This window comes from Lepus europaeus, chromosome 5, assembly GCF_033115175.1.
Source record: "Lepus europaeus isolate LE1 chromosome 5, mLepTim1.pri, whole genome shotgun sequence".
Lineage (NCBI taxonomy): Eukaryota > Metazoa > Chordata > Mammalia > Lagomorpha > Leporidae > Lepus > Lepus europaeus.
This window is the reverse complement of record NC_084831.1, coordinates 20,762,345-20,787,097: the sequence shown is the minus strand read 5'-3', so window position 1 is coordinate 20,787,097 and position 24,753 is coordinate 20,762,345. Positions and strand designations below refer to the sequence as shown.

General features: G+C 45.8%; 1 protein-coding gene across 2 annotated transcripts in view; it reads right to left on the bottom strand.

The window, feature by feature from the left end:
• Positions 1 to 7,369: 7,369 nt before the first annotated feature.
• Positions 7,370 to 24,753, bottom strand: part of FAM76A (family with sequence similarity 76 member A) — a 32,623-nt gene continuing 15,239 nt past the window's right edge. For both annotated transcript variants that reach the window (XM_062190743.1, XM_062190744.1), the window contains 3 exons: positions 17,644 to 17,779; positions 11,078 to 11,179; positions 7,370 to 9,609 (listed from right to left, as the gene is read on the bottom strand). In XM_062190743.1, the coding sequence (XP_062046727.1) occupies positions 9,523 to 9,609; positions 11,078 to 11,179; positions 17,644 to 17,779 (325 nt within the window). In that variant the 3' untranslated portion in view covers positions 7,370 to 9,522. The remainder of the gene's footprint in view (positions 9,610 to 11,077; positions 11,180 to 17,643; positions 17,780 to 24,753) is intronic.

Sequence of the window (24,753 nt, the reverse complement as noted above, 5' to 3'; positions counted from 1 at the left end):
GCAGTCGGGATAGAACCAGTACCCATATGGGACGACGGAGTCACAGGCAGCGTCTAAACCTGCTACACCACAACACCGCCGCATAACAGTCTCTTTGTTTAGACTCCTAAAATTTAAAAATCATTCCCTTAAGTAGTTTAGAGTGCAGGACCATCACGTTCCCATAGAAGACTGCATTTGGGGCGCCTATGGTAGAAGGAAAGATGTGGGTAGGATTTTGGTTTGGGAGGCTCAGATGAAAAGTGAAGGGGAACTGGCAGTGCTTCCTCTGTGCGCCAGCCTCACCCCATTCCAGCCTCTTTGCAATCTCTGGGGAATGCAAAGAAAGGAAGCAGCTTGCCTGTGTGGGCAGGACCTGTGTGAATGGCTCTGTATTCCGCCTTGGAGCTTTACAAAGCCGGGTTATCTTTATTTTTCATTCGTGCATTTATGAGAGCATTTTTTTAATCTATAGAAAAAGATATCACTGAGGGCTCTTGCTTTGATGATCAAAACCCTGCTTCTTAGAACCCATAGTTTTGTGTCAAATCTTATAGCAAATCATGTAAATTGTACTTTTTAACCAATACAATAGTCTTGGGAATTTTTCATTTACATGTGACGCTATTTAAAGTGAAGTTCAGGAAAGATTTTTTTTTTCTCCTAGGAATTGAAAATATAGTTGTTGTTTTATTTCTCTATGCAGAATAAAAGTGGTTTTCCATCTGTGCATCTTTCGGAGCAGTAAATCTGTGCCTTGCAAATACTAGATGTCAAATAAACCATTTTGTAGTAACATAGGAATAATAAAAAATGGTCAGTCCTTTTAAATGCCCCTTAGGTACCAGGCAGTGCAAATATGTTTTACATACATTATCAGTGACCCCTAAAGGAAAGCCCATCGGATACAAACCACTTGTAGTGTGACAAAGTGAAGTTTTCTAACCTACCACAAAGGAGACTGCGCACTTGGAGAATCAGCGGTATATCACCACTCATGGGAAGAGAGGGGTGACTCCAGGATTGAGGAAAACACAGAGTGTAGGTAAAGTATAAAAGAAGCAGTGCTTTGATATTTTCAAAGCACATCATCAGACCTAAACTAACAAAAGGACTCAGGATCCCGTTTCCTTGGAAACTACCATGTTGTATCTGGAAACCCCTTATCTGAAACTCTGCATCTGGGTTAGAAATTAAGGCCAGTTCTTTGTGTCAGAATAATTCAGATCTTCCAGATAAAAATGGAATATTCTGCCCTTATCAATATTTCAAAGAGAACATCTTCTGAAAATCTATGATTTTAAAAAATAAGATCTGGGGCCGGCGCCGCAGCTCAATAGGCTAATCCTCTACCTGCGGCGCTGGCACCCTGGGTTCTAGTCCTGGTCGGGGCGCCGGATTCTGTCCTGGTTGCCCCTCTTCCAGGCCAGCTCTCTGCTATGGCCTGGGAGTGCAATGGAGGATGGCCCAAATGCTTGGGCCCTGTACCCGCATGGGAGACGAGGAGAAGCACCTGGCTACTGGCTTCGGATCAGCGTGATGCGCCAGCCATTGGAAGGTGAACCAACGGTAAAGAAAGACCTTTCTCTCTGTCTCTCTCTCTCTCACTGTCCACTCTGCCTGTCAAAAAATAAATAATAAATAAATAAATAAGGTCTGGAGCCGGCGCTGTGGCACAGTGGGTTACAGCCCCAGACTGCAGTGCTAGTATCCCATATGGGCGCCAGTTCAAGTCCCAGCTGCTCCTCCTCCGATCCAGCTCTCTGCTGTGGCCTGGGAAGGCAGTACAAGATGGCCCAAGTGCTTGGGACCCTGCTGCACTTGCGTGTGAGACCTGGAGGAAGCTCCTGACTCCTGGCTTCGGATCAGCTCAGCTCTGGCCATTGCGTTCATTTGGGGAATGAACCAGCAGAATGGAAGACTTTTCTCTCTGGCTCTACCCCTCTCTGTAACTCTTTCAAAGAAATAAAATAATTCTTTAAAAAAAAAAAAAAAGTCTGGGCTGGCGCCACGGCTCAACAGGCTAATCCTCAGCTGTGCGGCGCCGGCACACCGGGTTCTAGTCCCGGTCGGGGCGCCGGATTCTGTCCCGGTTGCCCCTCTTCCAGGCCAGCTCTCTGCTGTGGCCAGGGAGTGCAGTGGAGGATGGCCCAGGCACTTGGGCTCTGCACCCCATGGGAGACCAGGATAAGCGCCTGGCTCCTGCCTTCAGATCGGCACGGTGTGCCGCCATTGGAGGGTGAACCAACGGCGAAAAGGAAGACCTTTCTCTCTGTCTCTCTCTCTCTCACTGTCCACTCTGCCTGTCAAAAAACAAACAAAACAAAACAAATAAAAAGTCTGCCAGCTCTCTGTCCTTTTGTTAATTAATGAAATAATCTTCACATGTTTGCACCCATCAAGCAAGGTTAGCGCATTGACATAGATAAGGAAACTAGTGTTCTCTAGGGACTCTAGGTATTTTCCCAATGTCACATAGCTGGTGAGCAGTAGAGCCGGCATTCTACGTCTACCTGCACACACACAGAAGTATTTCAAAAACCACGGATAGTTCATAGCAGCAAATTTTTAAAACTAAACAGTATTTTTTGAACTTAATTTTTGAGTTATAACTGATATGCAATAGAATGCCCAGACATTAAGTGTGGTTCAATGAAATTTGGTGCTTGTATACACCCATGTAACTACCACCTAATCCAAGATAAAGAGCATTCTCATCATCACGCCAGAAAACTCCCTTGACTTATGCTTCTTTCCAATCGATTTCCCTCATCTCCAGAAATCACTTTCTGATTTTTTTAATCACTGCCAATTAGTTTTGCCTATCTTGGACTTCATACTTGATGTATTCTTTAGTGTTTGGCTTGTTTCAGTTACACAATGTTTTTGAGATTTGCCCATGATATTGCACATATCAGTAGTTTGGTCTTTTTTATTACCAAGTAGTAGTTCAGCACATGAATGCATTTCAATTTGACTATTATTAATGGGCACTTGGATTGTCTCCAGTTTGGAAACTACAATGTGAAGACTGTGTGAAGAAGACCATAGTAGCATTTATTTTTACTAATTTCAAATTGGAAACAGCCTGAATAGCTATCAATAGCAGAGTAGATAAACTATGACATGATAGGGCACAGAAATAATGAATAGGGGCCAGTGTTATAATGCAGTGAGTTAAGCACCACTTGTGATGTTGGCATCCCGTACAGGCCTTGGCTGGAATCCTGGCTTCTTCACTGCTGATCCGGCTCCCTATTAATGTGCCTGGGAAAGCAACAAAAGATGGCCTAAGAGCTTGGGCCCCTGCCGCCATGATGGAGTCCCAGGCATCTGGGTTTGGCTTGGCCCAGCCACAGCCATTGAAGCCATTTGGGGAGCAAACCAGCAGATGAAAGATCTCTCTTGCTCACTCGCTCCCTCTTGCTCTCTCTCTCTCTTTCTCTATAACTCTGCTTTTCAAATAAATATATCTTAGGGGGAAAAAAAAAGATTTACTGGGTGAGCAAGATGGATGATCTCTTCCAAATATAATGTGTAGCTAAAGAAGCCAGGCACAAAATGAGTAGAGCCTCTGCTATTCCATTTTTATTGCTTATGATTGGCAAAAATTAAACGATATTATTAAAGTCAGAATATGGGAAGAGGGGTAGCTACTGTGGCACAGTGGGTTAAGCCTCTGCTTGGGAAGCATATGTCCCACATCAGAGTGCCTAGAATTGAATCCTTCTTCCAACCCACCTTCCTGCTAATGCACACCCTGGGAAGCAGCAGATGATGGTTCAAGTTCTTGGGTCCCTGCCAGCCACCTGAGAGACCTGGATAGAGTTCTGCGCTCCTGGCCTACCCAGGCACATTAGGAGGAAGCTGAATCAGATACAGAGTAGCCACAACTCGAATCTACACTGGATAAGGAAGGCAGATATCCCAAGCTACAGCTTAACCCATCGTACAACAACGCATGTCCCCACAAATTTTTTTTTAAGTTTTTTTTTTTTTTTGAGGCAGAAAGAAAGAGTGTGAATGAATGAGAAAAAAAACTCATCCAATGGTTCACTCCCCAGACCCTTGCAAGGGACTGGGAACTCAATCCACATCTCCCATGAGTGACTGCAACGCAATCACTTGAGTCATCACTGCTGCCTCCCAAGGTCTGCACCAGGAGGAAGCTGGAGACAGGAGCTGGAGCTGAGCATTAGGTACTCTGAGGTGTAGCTGTCTTAACCACAAAGCTAAATGCTGGGGCCAATGCTGTAGTGCAGTGGGTAAAGCCGCCGCCTGCAGTGCCAGCATCCCATATGGGCACCAGTCCGAATCCTGGCTGCTCCACTTCCGATCCAGCTCTCTGCTATGGCCTGAGCCATCTTCCACTGCTTTCCCAGGCCATTAGCAGGCATCTGGATTGAAAACGGAGCAGTTAGGACTCAAACCAGTGCCCACATAGGATGTTGGCACCACAGGTAGAGGCTTAACTGTGACACAGCGCCTACCCCATCTTGTCTCATCTTAACTGCCTGGTTTAATGCACCTAGGTAGTCCCTTCCCACATGCCCTGTGTCTGTTGCTGTAGGGACACTATATATATATAGTGTGTATATTTATATACACAGTATATAAATTATACTGTGGGTAACTGACCTCCATGACAAACAGAACAGTGCAGAAATGATGGAATATGATGTCTAAGGTAGGACGTAAGACATCACCATGCTGCTCGCTACGGGTCAGCAGGTCCGATAGAGCTCCTCAGGGCCAGCCTGGGGAGCTCGGGGGCCGAGCGGGATGATGAGTGTCGGCGGCAAAGGAATCACACCAGAGCCGGGAGATCAGTCACTGCCCAGGGCGCAGCCGGGTTCTCGACTTTATTGGGAGGGGAAGAGCTTTTATAGACACAGTAAGGGGGCTGTCCAGGGCACAAAGGAACCGAGCCAACCAACTGAAAGGTCAGGCAGGACACGAGCCGGGCACGCCCTCAAGGGCCAATCACAACCGAGGACACATACTGTTCATGAATACGGAAGTCTCCTGTCAGGCTAGGTACCTCCCCTGGGGGCCATCTTGGATTGTTGGAAATGCTGAGTGACTGAGATGCGGAAGTACGGCAAACTCGAGCAAAGGCTTAGCGGCCTTGTCCAGCCGAGGCTTAGCAACTTTGTTTCCTTTTCGATTGGACTCCCCCACATCACCACTTCTGCCTTGCTGAGATCCAGTTTAGTTCCAAATTCCGTTTGTGTGTGGCAAATTTGTATTTTATGGTAGTCACCACAATGGCCTCCAACCCCACACACCCTTCTGCCTTGTCATCCTTCTAACAAGAGAGGGGATCCTGGCAACCTCTCCTTGAGTCAGGCCTTCTGACCGGTTCAACCAACAGTATGGTGAAGTGAGGTTATGTGACCTGTGAGGACAGGTCAGATGTCATGTACCTTCAGCTTTGCAACACTTGTGCTTGGAGTCCTGAGCTACCAAGTAAGGAGCTTGGAGGCCACCATGCTGTGGGAAGTCAAGTTATATGGAGAGGTCACGTAGGCGCTCCAATCAGCACTACGAGACCTCTAGTCATGCCAGCTCGGGCACTAGATATGGTACCAATAAACAAAGCCTCCAGAGATGAAGCTGGCCCTCAGCTTTTGAATCTTCCCAGCTGTGAGAATCCAGACATCAAGGAACAGAAACATGTCACCCAAGTGCCTTGCCCAAATTCTTGACCAACAGGATCTAGGTTGAAATGGGTGTTTGAAGCCACTAGACTTTTTTTTTTTTTTTTTTTTTAATTTTTTTGACAGGCAGAGTGGACAGTGAGAGAGAGAGAGAGACAGAGAGAAAGGTCTTCCTTTGCCGTTGGTTCACCCTCTAATGGCCGCCGCGGTAGCGCGCTGTGGCCGGCGCACCGCGCTGTTCCGATGGCAGGAGCCAGGTGCTTCTCCTGGTCTCCCATGGGGTGCAGGGCCCAAGCACTTGGGCCATCCTCCACTGCACTCCCTGGCCACAGCAGAGAGCTGGCCTGGAAGAGGGGCAACCGGGACAGGATCGGTGCCCCGACCGGGACTAGAACCCGGTGTGCCGGCGCCGCAAGGCGGAGGATTAGCCTGTTGAGCCACGGTGCCGGCCTGAAGCCACTAGACTTTGGGGTCATGTTATACAGCAGTGATAACCCAATAGCTCCGGAACTCCTAAGTTTTGATTTTCCTGAGAATGGCCCTTCCTCCAGATCTTCGAGCTGGCCATCTGTTGAGGACAGCTAGACTGCAGGGAACACATGGTCTTACACTGCAAAGGATGGAGGCCAAGTTTGCTAAATTGTTTTGAGGGTAAGGGTACTTGAAGACCGCCCTGAAGTGCTGGATGACACCCTGCTCTGTGTATATTCTTAACTTAGAGTGGTTTTTATAGGCTGATAAATGGAGAAATCAACACAATAGAGGTGGTCAGAAACTGTCTACGAAGCTAAATTTCAACTTATCTTAAGAAAGTCCACTGAGTTTACAGAAGAGAATGACCAGGATGTAACAATGACAGTGTTTGAGAGACACCTGTTTCTAATTTTAAAACCTGCTAGTCGGCAGCAGGGCTGTTTCTCTCCTCCTTTTGAGATGGCCTCTCAGAAAGCTTTCACTCATACCTTATGAAGATTCATCCTGTGTTATTTTTTGAATAGTAATGGTTAATGTAAAACTCAAGGAGCAATGGTGTTTGGTGTTGTCCAGTATTTCACTAAGTGGAAGCCCTGTGAGGACAGTAACTTTGTTGATTTTTTCACTGCTGTATGCCCATTGCCTATCACAAAACAAACATTTAAACTGGATAAATAAAATTACAGAAGGGACAGAGAGAACGAGTTAATTCTTTGATGGACATGAAACTCCTTATCAGCAGTTAGTTTTTTAATGTTTTTAGTCTACAAGTAAGAGAAACTGTTTTCTAGGTTTAAAAGAATAATAGCGGCCGGCGCCGTGGCTCAACAGGCTAAACCTAGAAAACAGTGGCTTAATAGGCTAATCCTCCGCCTTGCGGCGCCGGCACACCGGGTTCTAGTCCTGGTCGGGGTGCTGGATTCTGTCCCGGTTGCCCCTCTTCCAGGCCAGCTCTCTGCTATGGCCCGGGAAGGCAGTGGAGGATGGCCCAAGTGCTTGGGCCCTGCACCCCATGGGAGACCAGGAGAAGCACCTGGCTCCTGCCTTCAGATCAGTGTGGTGCACCAGCCGCAGTGTGCCAGCCGTGGCGGCCATTGGAGGGTGAACCAACGGCAAAAGGAAGACCTTTCTCTCTCTCTCTCTCTCACTGTCCACTCTGCCTGGCAAAAAAAAAAAAAAAAAAGGATAATAGGATATGTCTATCAATGAGCCAGCAAGAAACAGATAAAAACAAAAACTAGGATATTTGAGTCAATATGAATTTTTATTAACACACATTTGTCAAAGTCTGTACAAACCAAAACATTCCTGTGTTTTAAAATGTCCATTATTACAAACATACAAAGAAACAAAAAGTGTTACCAAAAGTTAGCTACTCAATTTCATGGTAAAACAGTGCCATGATTTTTAAAAATCAAAATTTCAAGACTGAGGTTTCTTCCTTCCCTTTTAGGAACTTATGGAAAGTTAGAAAATGTGTGGATTTGCTTTTTATTAAATGCTAAGACCTTAAAAAAAAGACTTTTGTATAAAACTAAACATGTTTTCATATTGTTTATACTTCACATAACAGAGTTTTTCAGTCTTTAAAATTAAAAAAAAAAAAAAAACTCAATTTTGCAAATCTCCCCAAGGTCAATGCAAATGCATCTGAAAAATATTATCTCACAGTTGATCTTTACCTAAAAGTTTCTCATTCAAAAAGTTACAGAACTATGTAGCGCTGTCATTTCCCTTGCTCATAGGGGAAAAGTCCATGACTCCCTGGGTGACACAGAAGCAACACGGTCCACTGCATCCCTTTCCTATTTCCACATCTCTGTCCAGTTCTGTGCAGGGCTCCAGACTCAGGAGAATGCCACCACAAATCACAGAGCACCTGCTTTTAGGACACTTCTAGTAAGCTATGCCTACCACCCCAGCGCGGAGGTGCCAAGGCCCGCTGCCATCACAACGACCTCTACTTGTGCTCTCCTGCATTGGCGACTCCAGGGTCGTTGGTTTTGCTGTTTTATGGCACATGACTCCCTCCCTAATTCCTTTCAGAAACAGCACACAGAGGACCTGTGAGTGTGGCTACCAGTGCAAATCCATCCCCTTTCTGGAAAAGCAAATCCATGTGCCCACTGGATCAAGAGAGGAAGACAGGGCACACACCGCTCTGGCTGCACTCCAGCTGCTCCTGAGAAGCCCGTTTTCACTCTTTTTCCACTGACAGCAGGGAGTGTACGGGCTGGATGAGTGAGGAGGAGTGGGGAGAAGGTACAGTGATAGGATTTCTCCCAATCAGATGCAGAGTCCACACCTGAGCAGCTGTACGAACCCCAGAAATACTCTTACAGTTCAAATATTATCCTGTTTTGAATTTGCTCATGTTAAAAAAAAAAAAAAACTGAGATAAGAAGTAAAAGTCTTCTTTCAAAAAGAAGTGGCAGTGAGAATTTAAAAGCAATCACAAAAAACAATCAGGAAAGAGGTGAGGAGGGAAGTGTCCAGTACAACCTGGACGACTTTTTTCTCTGCCCTTACTTAAAAAGACAGACTGCTAAATCTTTGCTCCCTCCCTTAAGCATCTCCTTAAATGCTCTTCCAAGAAATCCTCCAAAAGGCACTTAACTCCACACTTATGTATTGAAATTGTTCACCTCAGCAATCAGTTTTCAGAGACTCCAAGGTATCAACAGAAGATCTGACTCTTTACTAAAAGCTAGAGGACAGGACTGTTCTTTGTTTCAAGAGGCGCTGCTTTTACAAGAACAGGCTAGTCTACTGTTACTCCTTTTTCAAGAAAAAGTTTCTTGTTTTAAAAAATAAATAAAACTCTGGCTATACATAGTACAAAGTTCATACATAATATACCTGGAAAAAAACCCAAGAATATACCCTGAAGCAATTTTTTTTTTTTTTTTTTTTTTTGAGAGAAAGCCTCTTCCATTGTACCAAGTCAGAAGGTGGCAGTTTTCGAAGTTCAGAGGGCGGCAGTGATACGTGATTAACACCAAGCTAGTGGCTCACGGGTATGGCAGGATGCAGTGATGGACGAAAGCAACCTTCTGCACATAACACGGAGCAGTTACCACCACAAAAACAAACAAACAAAACCAAAGAGGAGTACCGAGAGAGAGAGAGAGAGAGAGAGAGAGAGAGAGAGAGGAGCAGATGGGCGGGGATATGGGGATGGGACAGAGAGGGAGAGGAGAAAGAGAGGAGCTCGAAAGCCCACACACTCAAGCATGCAGCCAGAATGCAGGTGTCCCCACTCAGCCCACTGCAGTCACACAAAGAAGGATAACTGTAATAAAATAGAGATTTCTTAAGAAAGCTTGCAATTCCCAGAGAACAGCCAGGTCTCCAACTCTAACCCCGGATGACTCCATGTGCTGTCGCTGGAGCGCCTCCCTGTGGTCTATCATGGTGAGGTTATAGCTCCTGACTTCTCAGATTTCTTACTCTTGGACAAGGCTGCTGCTTGCTTCAGGAGCTCTCGGTTCTTGGCCTAAAAAAAAAAAAAAAAAAAAAAAAAAAAAAAAATCAGCCAAGAAGAACCTTTAGCAGGATAGATGCAAAGTAGATAAGTGTAGATAAGTGTAGATGCAAAGACAATGTAGGGGGTCAGGAAGAGAGGAATAATTCTAGAGATGGAAAACAACAAAAAGTTCTAGGACTTCACACTTGGCTCAGCAAAAACCGCTGCAGGTTAATCAGCCTACCTCAATCTCTTGGGACTCATTGTTACAAATGGATGCTTCATGTAATAAGAACAAACCGGGGCCAGCACTGTGGCATAGTAGGTTAAGCCTCTGCCTACAATGCTGGCATCCCATATAGGCACTGGTTCATGTCCTGGCTGCTCCTCTTCTGATCCAGCTCTCTTAATGGCCCGGGAAAGCAGTGAAAGATGGCCTAAATGCTTGGACCCCTACACCCATGTGGGAGACCTGGAAGAAGCCCCTGGCTCCTGGCTCTGCACTGGCCCAGCTCCAGCCATTGTGACTATTTAGGGAGTGAACCAGTGGATGAAGACCTCCTCTGTGCCTCTTCCTCTCTCTGTCTGTAACTCTACCTCACAAATTTAAAACAACAAAAACAAGCCAGGGAGTACTTTCATGGGGGCGAAAAACAGAATTCATAATTCATACAACTGGTTTATTAAAAAATAAAAAAAATTCCACTGTTTTTTAAGGAGAAAAGATCAGAACACACCCAAGAGTAAAACAACAAAATATATCTAAAAGAAAGATTAGTGTGATTCATCAATGCTTAGAGAAAAAAGAAATCTAAGAGAAGATCATTTAAAAACAATCAGGCATATTAAGCCAACACTTTGGAGGCCTGCCTCCCATATTAGTGCCTGGAATCGAATCCTGGCTACTCCACTTCAGATCTAGCTTCCTACTAATGAACACCCTGGGAGGTAGCAGGTGATGGACCAAGTACTTGGGTTCCTGCCATCCAAGTAGGATACCTGGATGGAGTTCCTGGCTCCTGGCTTCAGCCCGGCTCAGCCCTGGCTGTTGCACTGCAGGCATTTGGAGAGAGAACAGGCAGACAGAAGATATCTCTCTTTCTCTATTTCAGTAAATCTTTTATTTGTTTGTTTTAATTTGAAAGGCAGAGTTACAGAGAGGGAAAGGAAGAGATAGATTTTTCCATCCTCGAGGTCACTCCCCAAATGGCCCAATGGCCAGGGATGAACCAAGCCAAAGCCAAGAGCTTCATCCAGGTCTTCCACATGGGTGCAAAGGCCTAAGAACTTGGGCCATCTTCTGCTGCTTTCCCAGGCACATTAGCAGGGAGCTGGATTGGAAGTGGAGCAGCCGGGACATGATCCAGCACCCATACGGGATGCCAGAATTGCAGGCTTCAGCTTAACCCATTGCATCACAACACCAGCCCCTCAACCAATCTTAAACACCTCCCAAACACCTACATACATCAGAGTTACATATAACTTAAGCAGTCACCTGCAACTGTTCTGTGACTTCTTTGTGGGTTTTCTCCATCTGGTTCATTTTGGCCCTCATTTGAGATTCCTGGTACTGAAAATCAGCCTTCAGCTCTGTAATCTAAGGGAAAAGAGGAAGAGTGATTAGAAGAAATGTCTGTGCAACAAAATGTGTTTTAGTGGTGGATGTCTGGCCCACTGTTGGACACTCACACCCCATATCAGTGCCTCGTTCCAGTCTTGGTTACTCCACTTCTGATCCAGTTTCCTGCTAACACTCAACCTAGGAGGGCAGCAGATGATAGCTCAAATACCTGGCTCCCTGCCACCCATGTGGGAGACCTGGATTGAGTTCTAGGCGCCTGGCTTCAGCCTGGCCCAGCTGACTTTTGCAGGCATTTAGGGAACAAATCCACATATGGGAAATCTCTCTCCACCTATCTCTCTCTGCCTTCCAAATAAAATGAAGATAAATACATTTACAACATTAAAAAGAAAAGTGGTTTTCTATCAGAGAGCTAAATGATCCCCCAACTGACCAACTCAGGGCTCTCCTGCAGGCCTTACCTAAATCAAAGCCAAGGTATTCTATATTCCATTTTTTTTTCTAACACTTTTTCTGAAGATTATACAAAATCCCAAACATTTCTGATACATATCACTAACAAGAACTAACAAGTTTTTTTTTCTTTAAAGATTTATTTTATTGGCCGGCGCCGTGGCTCAACAGGCTAATCCTCCACCTTGCGGCGCCGGCACACCGGGTTCTAGTCCCAGTTGGGGCACCGATCCTGTCCCGGTTGCCCCTCTTCCAGGCCAGCTCTCTGCTGTGGCCAGGGAGTGCAGTGGAGGATAGCCCAAGTGTTTGGACTCTGCACCCCATGGGAGACCAGGAGAAGCACCTGGCTCCTGCCATCGGAACAGCGCGGTGCGCCGGCCGCAGCGCGCTACCGCGGCGGCCATTAGAGGGTGAACCAACAGCAAAGGAAGACCTTTCTCTCTGTCTCTCTCTCTCTCACTGTCTACTCTGCCTGTCAAAAAAAAAAAAAAAAAAAGATTTATTTTATTATTTGAAAGCAGAGGGGCCAGCATTGTGGCATAGTGGATAGAGCCTCCACCTGAAGTGCTGGCATCCCATATGGGTGCCGGTTCTAGTCCCGGCTGCTCCTCTTCTGATCCAGCTCTCTGCTATGGCCTGGGAAAGCAGTAGAAGATGGCCCAAGTCCTTGAGCCCCTGCACCTGCATGGGAGATCTGTAGGAAGCTCCAGGCTCCTGGCTTCAGATCGGTGCAGCTTTGACCGTTGTGGCCATCTGGGGCGTGAACTAGCGGATGAAAGACTTCTTTCTCTTTCTCCGCCTGTGCCTCTCTGTAACTCTGCCTTTCAAATAAATAAATAAATCTTTAAAAAAAAGAAAGCAGAGCTACAGAGAAAGGGAGAGACAGCGAGAGAAAGTGAGAGATCTTTCATCTGCTAGTTCACTCCCCAAGTGGTTGCAACAGCCAGGGCTGAGCCAGGCAGAAACCAAGAACTTCACCTGACTTAGGCCACCTTGCGATGCTTTCCCAGGTGCATTAGCAGGGAGCTGGATAGGAAGTGGAGCAGCCTGGACTCGAACTAGGATTACCTGCATTTCAGGCAGTGGCTTTAATGGCTACACAGCAATGCTGGCCCCATAACTAAAAAGATTTTTAGATTTCATGTGTTTGATGTATATCAACAACCCTCCAATCACTTCCAAATAAAACAATGACATAAAATGACTGATGATTTGAGAGAAGCCACGAGTTAACAGCTGCTGCCAATTACTGAACTTTTACCATGTTCTGTTCTACAAAGACTATTTAATTCAATCTTTATGATAAGCCTGTGGGACTAGTATACCCTTTTTATAAACGAGAAAGCTGAGGTTTTGGCTTTGATCATTAAGTCAGCAAATAACAGAAGGCGATTTCAAATCCAAGGCCCCCCTTCTGTTGACTTGGCTATTCAAGGAGCAAGAGAAAGGCCACCCAAATCCCAGCAGTGATGTGTGACCCAAGTTTTGAGGTGTAGCAGCAACAGGACCATCAGGTGAAGAGAAGGGCATCCAAGCAAAGGGAACGTATGGGCACAGGCAGAGTAGCAACAGGATAACTGAGATCATTCAAATGACTGATGAGGGTGGGGGGAGTGGCAGTGAGGCTAAAGACAGGCAGACCTGATGTGGAAGAGCCTCTGTTCTAAGCCAAGCAGGGTGACCTTGATCTTCAGGTGTCTGGGAAATAACCTACTATTTGTTTTTGCTTCTTTTAAAGCCCTGAGTCTGCAAGGCAGTGGAAACAAGTATTCATTTGATTTCTATCTGGCAAAAATCCTTTTCTGTGCCACTCATGAAGAGAATATAATTGGGTCCAATTTCAAATGACAGTGAATAGGGCTCTCTTCCATGAATCTCCACCTTAAGGCAAGAGGAAAGCACATTACAGTACAAAGAACAGTTAAGTCAGAAAGACCTGGGTTGAGAGGACTGGGGGAGAGGCCGGCGCTATGGCGTAGCAGATAAAGCCGCTGCCTGTGATGCCAACATCCCATATGGGTGCCGGTTTATGGCAGAAGGGCTTTGCCCCTTCCAATCCAGCTCCCTGCTAATGCACCTGGGAAAGCAATGGAAGATGTCCCAAGTGCTTGGGCTCCTGCACCCACATGGAGACACATGGGAAAATCTCTCTGTCTCTCCTCTTATTCCCTCTCTGAAACTGTGACTTTCAAATAAATAAATCAGTCTTTTTAAAAAAGGCCTGGGCTCATTCTCTTGTTCTGCCATATACTAGTTTTATGATTTGGAGACACTATTTAACCTCTCTGGGTCTGTTTGTTTGTTTGTTTCTTTTTTTTTCTTTCAAGATTTATTTATTTATTTGAAAGGCAGAGTTACAGAGAGACAGAGGCAGAGAGAGAGTCTTCCATCTGTTGGTTCACTCCCCAGATGGCCACAACAGCCACAGCTGGGCCGATCTGAAGCCAGGAGCCAGGAGCTTCTTCCAGGTCTCCCATCCAGGTACAGGGGCCCAAGTACTTGGGCTATCTACCTTCTACTGCTTTTCCAGGTCATAGCAGAGAGTTGGATCAGATGTGGAGCAGCTGGGACTTGAACCAGCATCCATATGGGATGCCGGCACTGCAGGCAGTGACTTTACCTGCTATGCCACAGCGCTGGCCACTGGGTCTATTTCTTAAACTATAAGATCAGAGAGGAAGAAGTTGAAAAGAAAGTATGTAAAGAATTGAACACTCTATGACCTTGTCTAAATAAGATCAGAGTTGGCGAACTCAAAAGGCCTCCGTAGCCTTGGCAACTCATGACAAGAGCCTAGGGTGATTACTGACGCCATAAACAAGAATGTCAATTTGTTAAGTCAAAAACAGGAGTCACTGTGCACTTACTCCTCATGCAGGATCTCTGTACTTAATGTGTTGTACATTGTGATTTAATGCTATAACTAGTACTCAAGCAGTATTTTACACTTTGTGCTTCTGTGTGGGTGCAAACTGTTGAAATCTTTACTTAATATATGCTAAATTGATCTTCTGTATATAAAGATAATTGAAAATGAATCTTGATGTGAATGGAAGGTGAGAAGGAGCAGGAGATGGGAGGGTTGCAGGTGGGAGGGAAATTGGGGGGGGGGGGGAAGCCATTGTAATCCATAAGCTGTACTTGGAAATTTATATTCATTAAATAAAAGTTTTTTTTTTTTTTTAAAAAAGAATTGAACACTGTAAATGCCTTTGTCAGCCATTCAGATGGAATCATAGCATTCCAAACTTGGCACAAGTCTCTCAGGGCAAAAACAGAACTAGAGGATGGTTGGAACCCTTAGAGGAAAAATATTGGAGGCCTTCTTCATCTATGAATGATAACAATTTCTACTTACACAGCTAATATTAATACATATATAAAGCAGCTGAAGAGCCAGGAACAAAAGCAACATCCATGTTTGGGAGAATAGTGGAGGATGGCCCAAGGGCCTGAGCCCTTGCACCCATGTGAGAGACCTGGAGGAAGCTCCTGGCTTCAGCCTGGGTCAGGCCCAGCAGCTGTGGTCATTTGGGGAGTGAACCAGTGGATGAAAGATTTCTCTCTCTCAGTAACTCTGCTTTTCAAGTAAAGAAAATAAATCTTTTTTAAAAATTCAAAAAGGTTGGCCGGCGCCGTGGCTCAACAGGCTAATCCTCCGCCTTGCGGCGCCGGCACACCGGGTTCTAGTCCCGGTCGGGGCACCGATCCTGTCCCGGTTGCCCCTCTTCCAGGCCAGCTCTCTGCTGTGGCCAGGGAGTGCAGTGGAGGATGGCCCAAGTGCTTGGGCCCTGCACCCCATGGGAGACCAGGAGAAGCACCTGGCTCCTGCCATCGGAACAGCGCGGTGCGCCGGCCGCAGCGCGCTACCGCGGCGGCCATTGGAGGGTGAACCAACGGCAAAAGGAAGACCTTTCTCTCTGTCTGTCTCTCTCTCTCACTGTCCACTCTGCCTGTCAAAAAAAAAAAAAAAATTCAAAAAGGTTAACTATTCTAGTTATTATATTAAGGTAAAAGTGAGTTACTAAGAATCTGAAAATAGGATAAGAAATAAACATGAATTAAAACAAGGATGTAAAAAGTTCCCTTAAAGGAAGAGGACGATTCTCAGAACAGAATAAAACTGCTCTTATTCCGAAGATATTAATGTAAAGATACAAGAAATATAAAAGACATTCTAGAAGCTGGAGCTGTGGCTCAGTTGGTTAATCCTCTGCCTGTGGCACTGGCATCCCATATGGGCACCAGTTCTAGTCCCAGCTGCTCCTCTTCCAATCCAGCTCTCTGCTATCGCCTGGGAAAGCAGTAGAAGATGGCCCAAGTTCCTGGGCCCCTGTACCCCTGTGAGAGACCAGGAAGAAGCTCCTGGCTCCTGGCTTCAGATCAATGCAGCTCCAGCCGTTGTGGCCATTTGGGGAGTGAACCAGCAGATGGAAGAGCTTTCTCTCTGTCTCTCCTTCTCACTGTCTGTAACTCTCTCTCAAATAAATAAAATCTAAAAAAAAAAAAAAAAAAAAAAAAAAAGACATTCTAACGTGAAGATGGAATATTACCACTACAAATATTAATTAAGACAATATATTGCCCGGCGCCGTGGCTCAACAGGCTAATCCTCTGCCTTGCGGCACCGGCACACCAGGTTCCAGTCCCAGTTGGGGCGCCAGATTCTATCCCGGTTGCCCCTCTTCCAGGCCAGCTCTCTGCTATGGCCCGGGAAGGCAGTGGAGGATGGCCCAAGTCCTTGGGCCCTGCACCTGCATGGGAGACCAGGAGAAGCACCTGGCTCCTGCCTTCGGATCAGCGAGATGCGCCGGCCGCAGCGGCCATTGGAGAGTGAACCAACAGCAAAAAGGAAGACCTTTCTCTCTGTCTCTCTCTCACTATCCACTCTGCCTGTCAAAAAAAAAAAAAAAAAAAAAAAAGACACAATATATTAATGTGTTTAAAGAATGGGTCACTTAGTAAGGGAGTTGTCAGCAATGGCAGCAGTGTCGTCAGCATGCTGGAAGAAGACAACCTGAACATTATCCAGGAAGGAGGAGCCCCGGCCCACACACTTGGAGCATTACTGTTCCCCAGACATGGTCATCCCCATCACAGAGATGGAGACTTCTGGTTCTTTTAGTCTGACAGCATTAAACACTACAATTACACAACTGCCTCTTTGTGTCCCAACTCCATGTTCATTCAGCACCTTCCAATCACAATCTTGCTAGGCAGCTGATGCTGAAGATAGTATGTGGTTATAGGCCCTTCTGGGAATTAAGATATGAACACTGGCTTTACACATTGTCTCCATCAGCTTGGTTAATAAATGGCCTTTGGAGGAGGGAAGTATGGTTGTCTTCTTGGAACTCTATGGAATGCAGGAAATCTGTTATTAATAAAAAAAAATTTTTAAAAGTCCTCTCCCAGTTCTTTCCAGCTGCTGACCATTGTCTCCATAAGCTTTCTGAACCCCCTTAACTGGGGTGCACCTTCCAAGGTCACAGCACCCCGTGGGGCATCTTGGCGGTTAGCCTCTTCTCTGGAAACCCCAATCTGGCCATGGGATCATTCTCAAAGCATCAACTATAAGTATCCAACAAGTATCATATCCTGCACCGCTTCTCCAACATGAGCATGGTGTGACTCCCAAACTCATACAGATACTTAAAACCCGAAGTCGTAAGTTAAAGGTTACTAAGAGGGTGGAAACTTAATCTAACTACAGTATTTAGGAAGTAAGCCTAGTGGAAGGGCCTTGGGTCACCGGAGGTGTGTCCCCCAAAAGTAGTTCTCATGAGAGGAATGAGTAGAAAGGTCAGCCTGTTTCTCTTGCTAAAGCACCACTATCAACAGACACCAAACCAATGGGGCCACCCAGTTTTGAACCTGAACTTCCAAAACTGTGAGCTAGGCAATCCTCCCTCTCCTTCCTAAGTAGCTTGCCCTGGCATTTTGCTGTAGTAATAAAAAGCTGACTCATCCAGCCACATATCTGACCCTTGCATCATTCCGGTCTAAGAGGCATGACTAAACCATACCTTCTTCTCTTTCTCTAAAATCATTTGATCCTTCTGATGCAACATCTTCTTCAGAGTGGCCACTTCTTCCTTCAGTTGGGCAATGATGACAAAGTGGTCAGTGCCTGGAGAGTCCAAAGCCAGATCTGGAGAAAAGCTGAATAGAAAAATGGATGGGGGGAAAAAATTGTAACTTGGAGAGATAAACTTTCCTCCTCCTTATGGCACATCCTAGGCCATCCCTACTCCTCAAGGGCAGGATTAACTTTCTGAATTCCCAGCATCAAGAGCACACTGCTCTACACATGCCAGGCTCCACAGCATTTGCCAAAGGCCCAGGTGTGCTCATGACCACACCAACCAAAACCACAACCAGCAACTTTCCCACAGCATCTTCCCTCATATTCAGGACTTAAAAGAACGCCATATCCCAAGAGCCAAGGGCACAGTTTCAGGGTCATGAAAGATTCGCAATGACTAAGTATTTCCTTAGAATTCAGGATAGATTCTAAATTACAAGCTTATTCACTTTTCCACACTGCTCTCCCCACAGCTCACCTTCCAGCTCTCTGTCTTCTGCCCCAAAGCACTGCACTGTGGTGTGGCTGTGGAGAAGTTGCCACATTCTGTTCCAGGAGCAGTCAGTCCTTTCCGAGAAAGTTGGAGGTAATGGGAAGGACGTCAGCTTCCCCTACGTTATAACTGGCCTGCTGGCTGTCGTTTCCAATACCAAGAATTCTTTGACAGTTAGGAAAGGAACACGGAGGTGGCAGACTCCACAGTCTGCAATCTGGGTTTTCAGCTGGTTTTCCTCCAAGTAACAGCACCAGAAGGCTCCACTCTGTTGAAGTGGCCTCTGTCCTTTCCACAGCCTCTTAACCAGGACCAGTCTCAGGGAATCCAGGAAGCCCTGGTATTATATTTACAATCCTGTCCACAGATACCACAGGAAGTTTTCAGGATGAGAATCCCTAGCTTTTTTAACAGCTGGTCACAGGTGTCCCAGGCCCTCCCTCCCCCCAAGAAAAGGATCACTGCCAAGAAGGCCAAATCACGCCCTTCTCTACAGAACTCTCAAAGGGAGCTCCTGACTTTCCCAGAACAATCTTCAAAGTAAAACACAAACCTCGCTGTTTTTCCTAAGCAGACACTGGAACTGTGGTTCCCAGCTCCCTCCGCCAATGCAGCAACAACTTAGTTTCCCCTTGTGTTAGGTTCTTTCCCGTGTTTTAAACCACATCCAGTAACCAGCATTTCTCACGAAGGAAGAAACTCCAAATAGCAAGTCTAACCACTAGACACACTTCCTCACAGTTGCCAAGTCAAGTGCTTCTGTCACAACTGGAAGACATCACCCTTGGGTAGAATGTTCCTGCCTCACCCCAGTCGACATGAGATGAATATCAAAGGAAGAATGAATCGATGCTTTCATTACTGATGAATGAGCAGAGCTACTGGGCAACATAAAGTAAACGCAGAGTCACAGAATACGGCATGCAGGAGAGGCTGAAGGCACTGCCGCAGTCTCACCAGTTTCAGATCTGGAAGCTCCCATCTATCTGCTGTCTTTCATCTGTGTCAAAACCCACCACAGGCCTGTTTCCTTCAACCTAATGCAGTCCACTTAAACCCAGAACTAAAAATTAAACTAAAAACCCCATAACTAAGCTTACAAGTAGCTTTCTGTTGTCCTGAATATCCCCAGTGCTCTGTGCTACCTGCTTCTCAAGAGGATTCAGTCCACACCAACGCACTGTTAACAAAATCCATCCTGTCTGGCTGGGGTTAGAGTCTCACCTCTCGAGCTCTAGTTCCTGATTCAGCAGAAACTGCTGGAAATGAAAAAAGGTGGCTCCACCGGTGAGACAGAAAAGCCAGTCTCTCACCAAATACTTCCAATGACAGGGAACTCACTACCACTTCAGGCAACTTCCTGCCTTTTCTAAAACCTCTGAATGTTAAGACAGACTTTCTTGGGTTGAACCAAAAACTGTGCCTCCCTATAACACACTGGTCCAGAGTAATTTTTTAAGGCACATTTCAGAAGGAGAATAAGGAAAAGGCAGTCCTTTTCAAACAATAAACCACAAGGTGTGCCTGCTGCGACACCCACTTTTAAGATGGCTTTTTTATTGCCTACAGAACAACAGACAAACATGACTAAAGAATCAATGCTACATTTTTCTAGGAAAAGAAAACTGGAAATTCACTCAGATTTTCTTCAAATTAAGAACTGTTTACTACAATTTCAATAAAAAAATTAGAAAATATTGAGGAAGGCTTTTAAGTAGGAAACCATTAGAGAAAGCCAAGATAACACAGTCTGCAAGATACAGAAGAATGGCACCGGCACTGTGGTGTAGCAGGTAAAGCCACTGCCTGTAGCACCAATATCCCACATGGGCACCATTTTAAGTCCTGGCTGCTCTACTTCCATGCCAGCTCCCTGCTGATGCACCTGAGAAAGCACCAGAGGATGGCCCAAGTCCTTGGGTCCCTGCACCCATGTGGGAGACCGAAATGAAGCTCCTGGCTCCTGGCTTCTGCTTGGCACAGCCCTGGCCGTTGTGGCCATTTGGGGAGTGAACCAGTGGATGGAAGATCTCTCTCCCTCCCTGTTACCCTCGCCTCTGCCTCTCCTTCCCTGTAGCTCTTTCAAATAAATAAATCTTTTTTTTTATAAAAAGATACAGAAGTCTAATAGATAAAGAATAAGAGGTAAGAAAAACAGGAATATTTATATATATGTGTATATATATATATATATATATATATATATTTTTTTAAAGATTCACTGATTTGTTTGAAACTTAGAGTTACAGAGAAAGAGGCAGAGACAGAAAGAGAAATCTTTCATCTGCTACTTCATACCCCAAATGATTGCAATGGCCAGTGTTAGGCCAGGCCAAAGCCAGGAGCCATGAACTTCATCCAAGTTTTCCACGTGGGTGGCAGGGGCACATTTAGGTCATCTTCCTCTGCTTCCCCATGTCATCAGTAGGAACTGGATCAGAAATGGAGTAACCAGGCCAAGAACCGGCACCCATACAGGATGCTGGCATTGGAGGTGGAGGTTTTACCCGCTATCACAATGCTGGTCCCTTAAACATGTCTTAATATTGAACAAGCAGGAGAAGAATGCGGTACAGAAAGCACAAGGCAAAACTGTTAGGGAGCAACTGCAGAAGACACAGCAAGTAAAAATTAAAGAATAAGGATGTAAATGTTTTAAAAGGTTTTTATTTATTTATTTGAGAGGTAGAGTTACAGAGAGTGAGAGGGAGAGACAGAGAGAAAGGTCTTCCTTCTGTTGGTTCACTCCCCAAATGGCCGCAATGGCCAGAACCATGCCGATCGAAGACAGGAGCCAGAAGTTTCTTCCGGGTCTCGCACGTAGGTGCAGGGGCCCAAGGACTTGGGCCATCCTCTACTGCTTTCCCAGGCCATAGCAGAAAGCTGGATTGGAAGAGGAGCAGCCAGAACTAGAACTGGTGCCCATATGGGATGCCGGTGATGCAGGCACAGGCTTTAACCCACTATGCCACAGCGCCAGGAACATAAATTTAAAAGGCTATGAATATTATTACAGTGAGACCAGCAAAGTAGATTGTGATTAATTAAAAACAGTGAGGCAGGAGCCACCATTGTGGCATAGCAAGTAAACCCATGGCCTGTAACACCAGCATCCCATATGGGCACTGGTTGATGTCATGGCTGCTCCACTTCTTTTTTTTTTTTAAAGATTTATTGTACTTATTTGAAAGACAGAGTTACAGAGAGAGGTAGAGACGAGAGAGAGGTCTTCCATTCTGCTGGTTCATTCCCCAGATGGCCGCAACGGCCGAAGCCAGGAGCCAGAAGCTTCTTCCGTGTCTCCCACGTGGGTGCAGGGGCCCAAGAACTTGAACCATCTTCTACTGCTTTCCCATGTCATAGCAGAGAGCTGGATCAGAAGAGGAGCAGCCGGGACTAGAACTGGCGCCCATATGAGATGCCGGTGCTTCAGGCCAGGGCTTTAACCCGCTGCACCACAGTGCTGGCCCTCTGGCTGCTCCACTTTCAATCCACATACCTGCTAATGTGCCTGGGAAGAGCAGGAGAGGATAGCCCAAGTGCTTGGGCCCCTACTGCCCACGTGGGAGACCTGGATGAGCCTCCTGGCTTCAGTCTGGCCTTGCCCCTGCCCATTGCTGCCATTTAGGGAGTTAGGAAGTGAACCAGCAGATGGAAGATCTCTTTCTCTCTCTCTCTCTCTCTCTCTCTGTAACTCTTTCAAATAAATAAATCTTAAAAAACCGTGAGGAAACTCTAGCAATAGAGCTTCAGAAACAATACTGATTATACTTGGTATAGAAATGATTGTGAAAACTTATGTAATAAAAAAGACTTGGGTTTATATAACATTAAAAAAAGATTGTGAAAAACAACAAAAAAGAATTTTTTTCAAAGTGAACTGAAAGAAGGAAAATGCAAAAAAAGATAGCAAAATGTTAACCATCTTGTGCTATGAATTTCTTTTTAAAGATTTTTTTTTTTTTTTGAAAGGTAGAGTTACAGAAAGAAGGAGAGACACAGAGAGAGCTCTTCTATCTGCTGGTTCGCTCCCCAAATGGCCACAATAGCCAGGGCTGTGCCAGGCTGAAGCCAGGAGCCAAGAGCTTCTTCTGGGTCTCCCACATGGGTCCAGGGACTTCAGCCATCCTTTGCTGCTTTCCCAGGCACATTAGCAGGAAGCTGGATCAGAAGTGGAGCAGCTGGGACTCAAACCAGTGCCCATATGGGATGCTGGCACGGCAGGTCACGGCTTAACTCACTGTGACATGCACCAACTCCAGCTATTAGTTTTTTTAAAAAATGCAAACAAGAATAGAATGTTAAGATTAGTAATGCAGAACATTCAATTGGAACTTGTAAATATATGAAAATAATTTTTGTGGTGGCAGAAAATTTTTCTCAATTTTCAAATTCTAAGAGTAAATTAGGGGCCAGCGCTGTGGCATAGTGGGTGCTGATTCAAGTCTTATGGGCACCGGTTCGAGTCCTGGCTGCTCCATTTCCAATCTAGCTCTCTGATATGGCCTGGGAAAGCATTGGAGGTTGTCCCAAGTCCTTGGGGCCTGCACCCACGTGGGAGACCCAGAAGAAGCTCTTGGCTACTGGCTTTGGATCGGTGCAGCTCCTGCTGTTGTGGCTGTGCGGGGAATGAACCAGCGGATGGAAGACACCTCTCTCTCTGCCTCTGCCTCTCTGTAACTCTGCCATTCAAGTGAATTAATAAATCTTTATATATATAAAAAAAGAGTAAATTACTTGGGGCCAGCGCTGCGGCATAGCAGTTCAAGACCTTTCTCTGTTTCTCCTTCTGTATGTAATTCAGACAGTGTGTGAAGCTACTACCTGCAATACTGGAATCCCATATGGGTGCTGGTTCACGTTCAGGGTGCTCCACTTCTGATCCAGCTCCCTGCTAATGGCCTGGGAAAAGTAGTGGAGGAGGCCCAAGTGCTTGGGCCTCTGCCACCCACGTGGGAGACCCAGATGAAGCTCCTAGCTCCTGGTTTTAGCCTGGTTCAGGCTTGACCATTGCTGCCATGAGAGTGAATCAGTGGACGGAAGATTCTGTCTCTCCCTCTAACTCTTTCAAACAAATACATAAAAATCTTTCTTAAAAAAATCTTTAAAACTATCTAATTAATCAATTAACTAAAGGCACAGGACTTACTTTACAAGGCATTCAAAAAGTTCATATTGTAGGCCGGCGCCGCGGCTCAGTAGGCTAATCCTCCGCCTTGTGGCGCCGGCACACCGGGTTCTAGTCCTGGTCGGGGCACCGATCCTGTCCCGGTTGCCCCTCTTCCAGGCCAGCTCTCTGCTGTGGCCAGGGAGTGCAGTGGAGGATGGCCCAAGTGCTTGGGCCCTGCACCCCATGGGAGACCAGGAGAAGCACCTGGCTCCTGCCATTGGAACAGCGCGGTGCGCCGGCCGCAGCGTGCCGGCTGCGGCGGCCATTGGAGGGTGAACCAAAGGCAAAAAGGAAGACCTTTCTCTCTGTCTCCCTCTACTGTCCACTCTGCCTGTCAAAAAAAAAAAAAAAAAAAAGTTCATATTGTGACACAGTTTTTACAGGGTCACACACCTGGCAAAGAACATGGATAATCTGTATCACATCTACTTTTTTCACAATGGCCACACTTAGCTGCTCAGATAAGAGCAAAGTTGACCAGAAAGATGGTCTTTATTAAGGTTCCTTCCCTCATGTAATCTGTATATCTAAATTAAGCATTTCCAGAAGATTAAATTCTAGAGATTTATAATCAATGAAACTAGCTGTTAAAAGACACTTGCAGTGTCTGAAATCAAGTTAATGAAAAATGTAATGGGAAAGAATAAATTTCCCAGGTGTTTTATATTCCCCTGAATAAAGAAAATTCTGGCCTGGAAAGTCTTTATGCTGGTCTGTTCCTATAACCACCACTGGCTGGGAGGGAGAATCATGAATGGGAGGAGTTTTCAGAATGGAGATGATTCCAAGGATTTTAGAGAAGAGTGTGTCAGGTGTGTCTCACTTTAGGATGTCCAGGCCTAGAGGAAGAAGATAAGGGTTGGCCCCAGGACTACTGGAAAGCAGCCCACTGCACCAACACAGATGGGGCACTCTGGATATTAGGACAAAGTGGCTCATAAGAGAAAGCTTTACTGAGAGGGAGAGGAAAGCAACAAATAAAAATCTGCATTTGAAAGACTTAAAACGAAACAAAAATATTTAATGCACCTCATCCTCTCCTGAGCCAGCATCTGCACTGGCTGGCTTGCCGAATGCTCAGGAAGCGTGCATTACCCTTCACAGAGTGAGCCACAGTGGGCTCTGCCCCGCCTGCCTGGCAGAGGCAGACACAGCCACGGATCACAGTGAGAAGCAGCCAAAGCCTGACTCTCTAGAATTAGTGTGGGAGAGTCATCAAGTGGGGTGCGAATTCAACTGCACTGAAGTCCAGTTACAAGTTCTTATTGTTTAGTGACGAGATGAAATTTTTAAACAAATATCAGTAGTGCTTTCTAGACTATCAAGTGGCTAGTGTAACACCCCTAAAAGGTTCACTGACAGCCACAGACTAGCTCTAAGACATACCC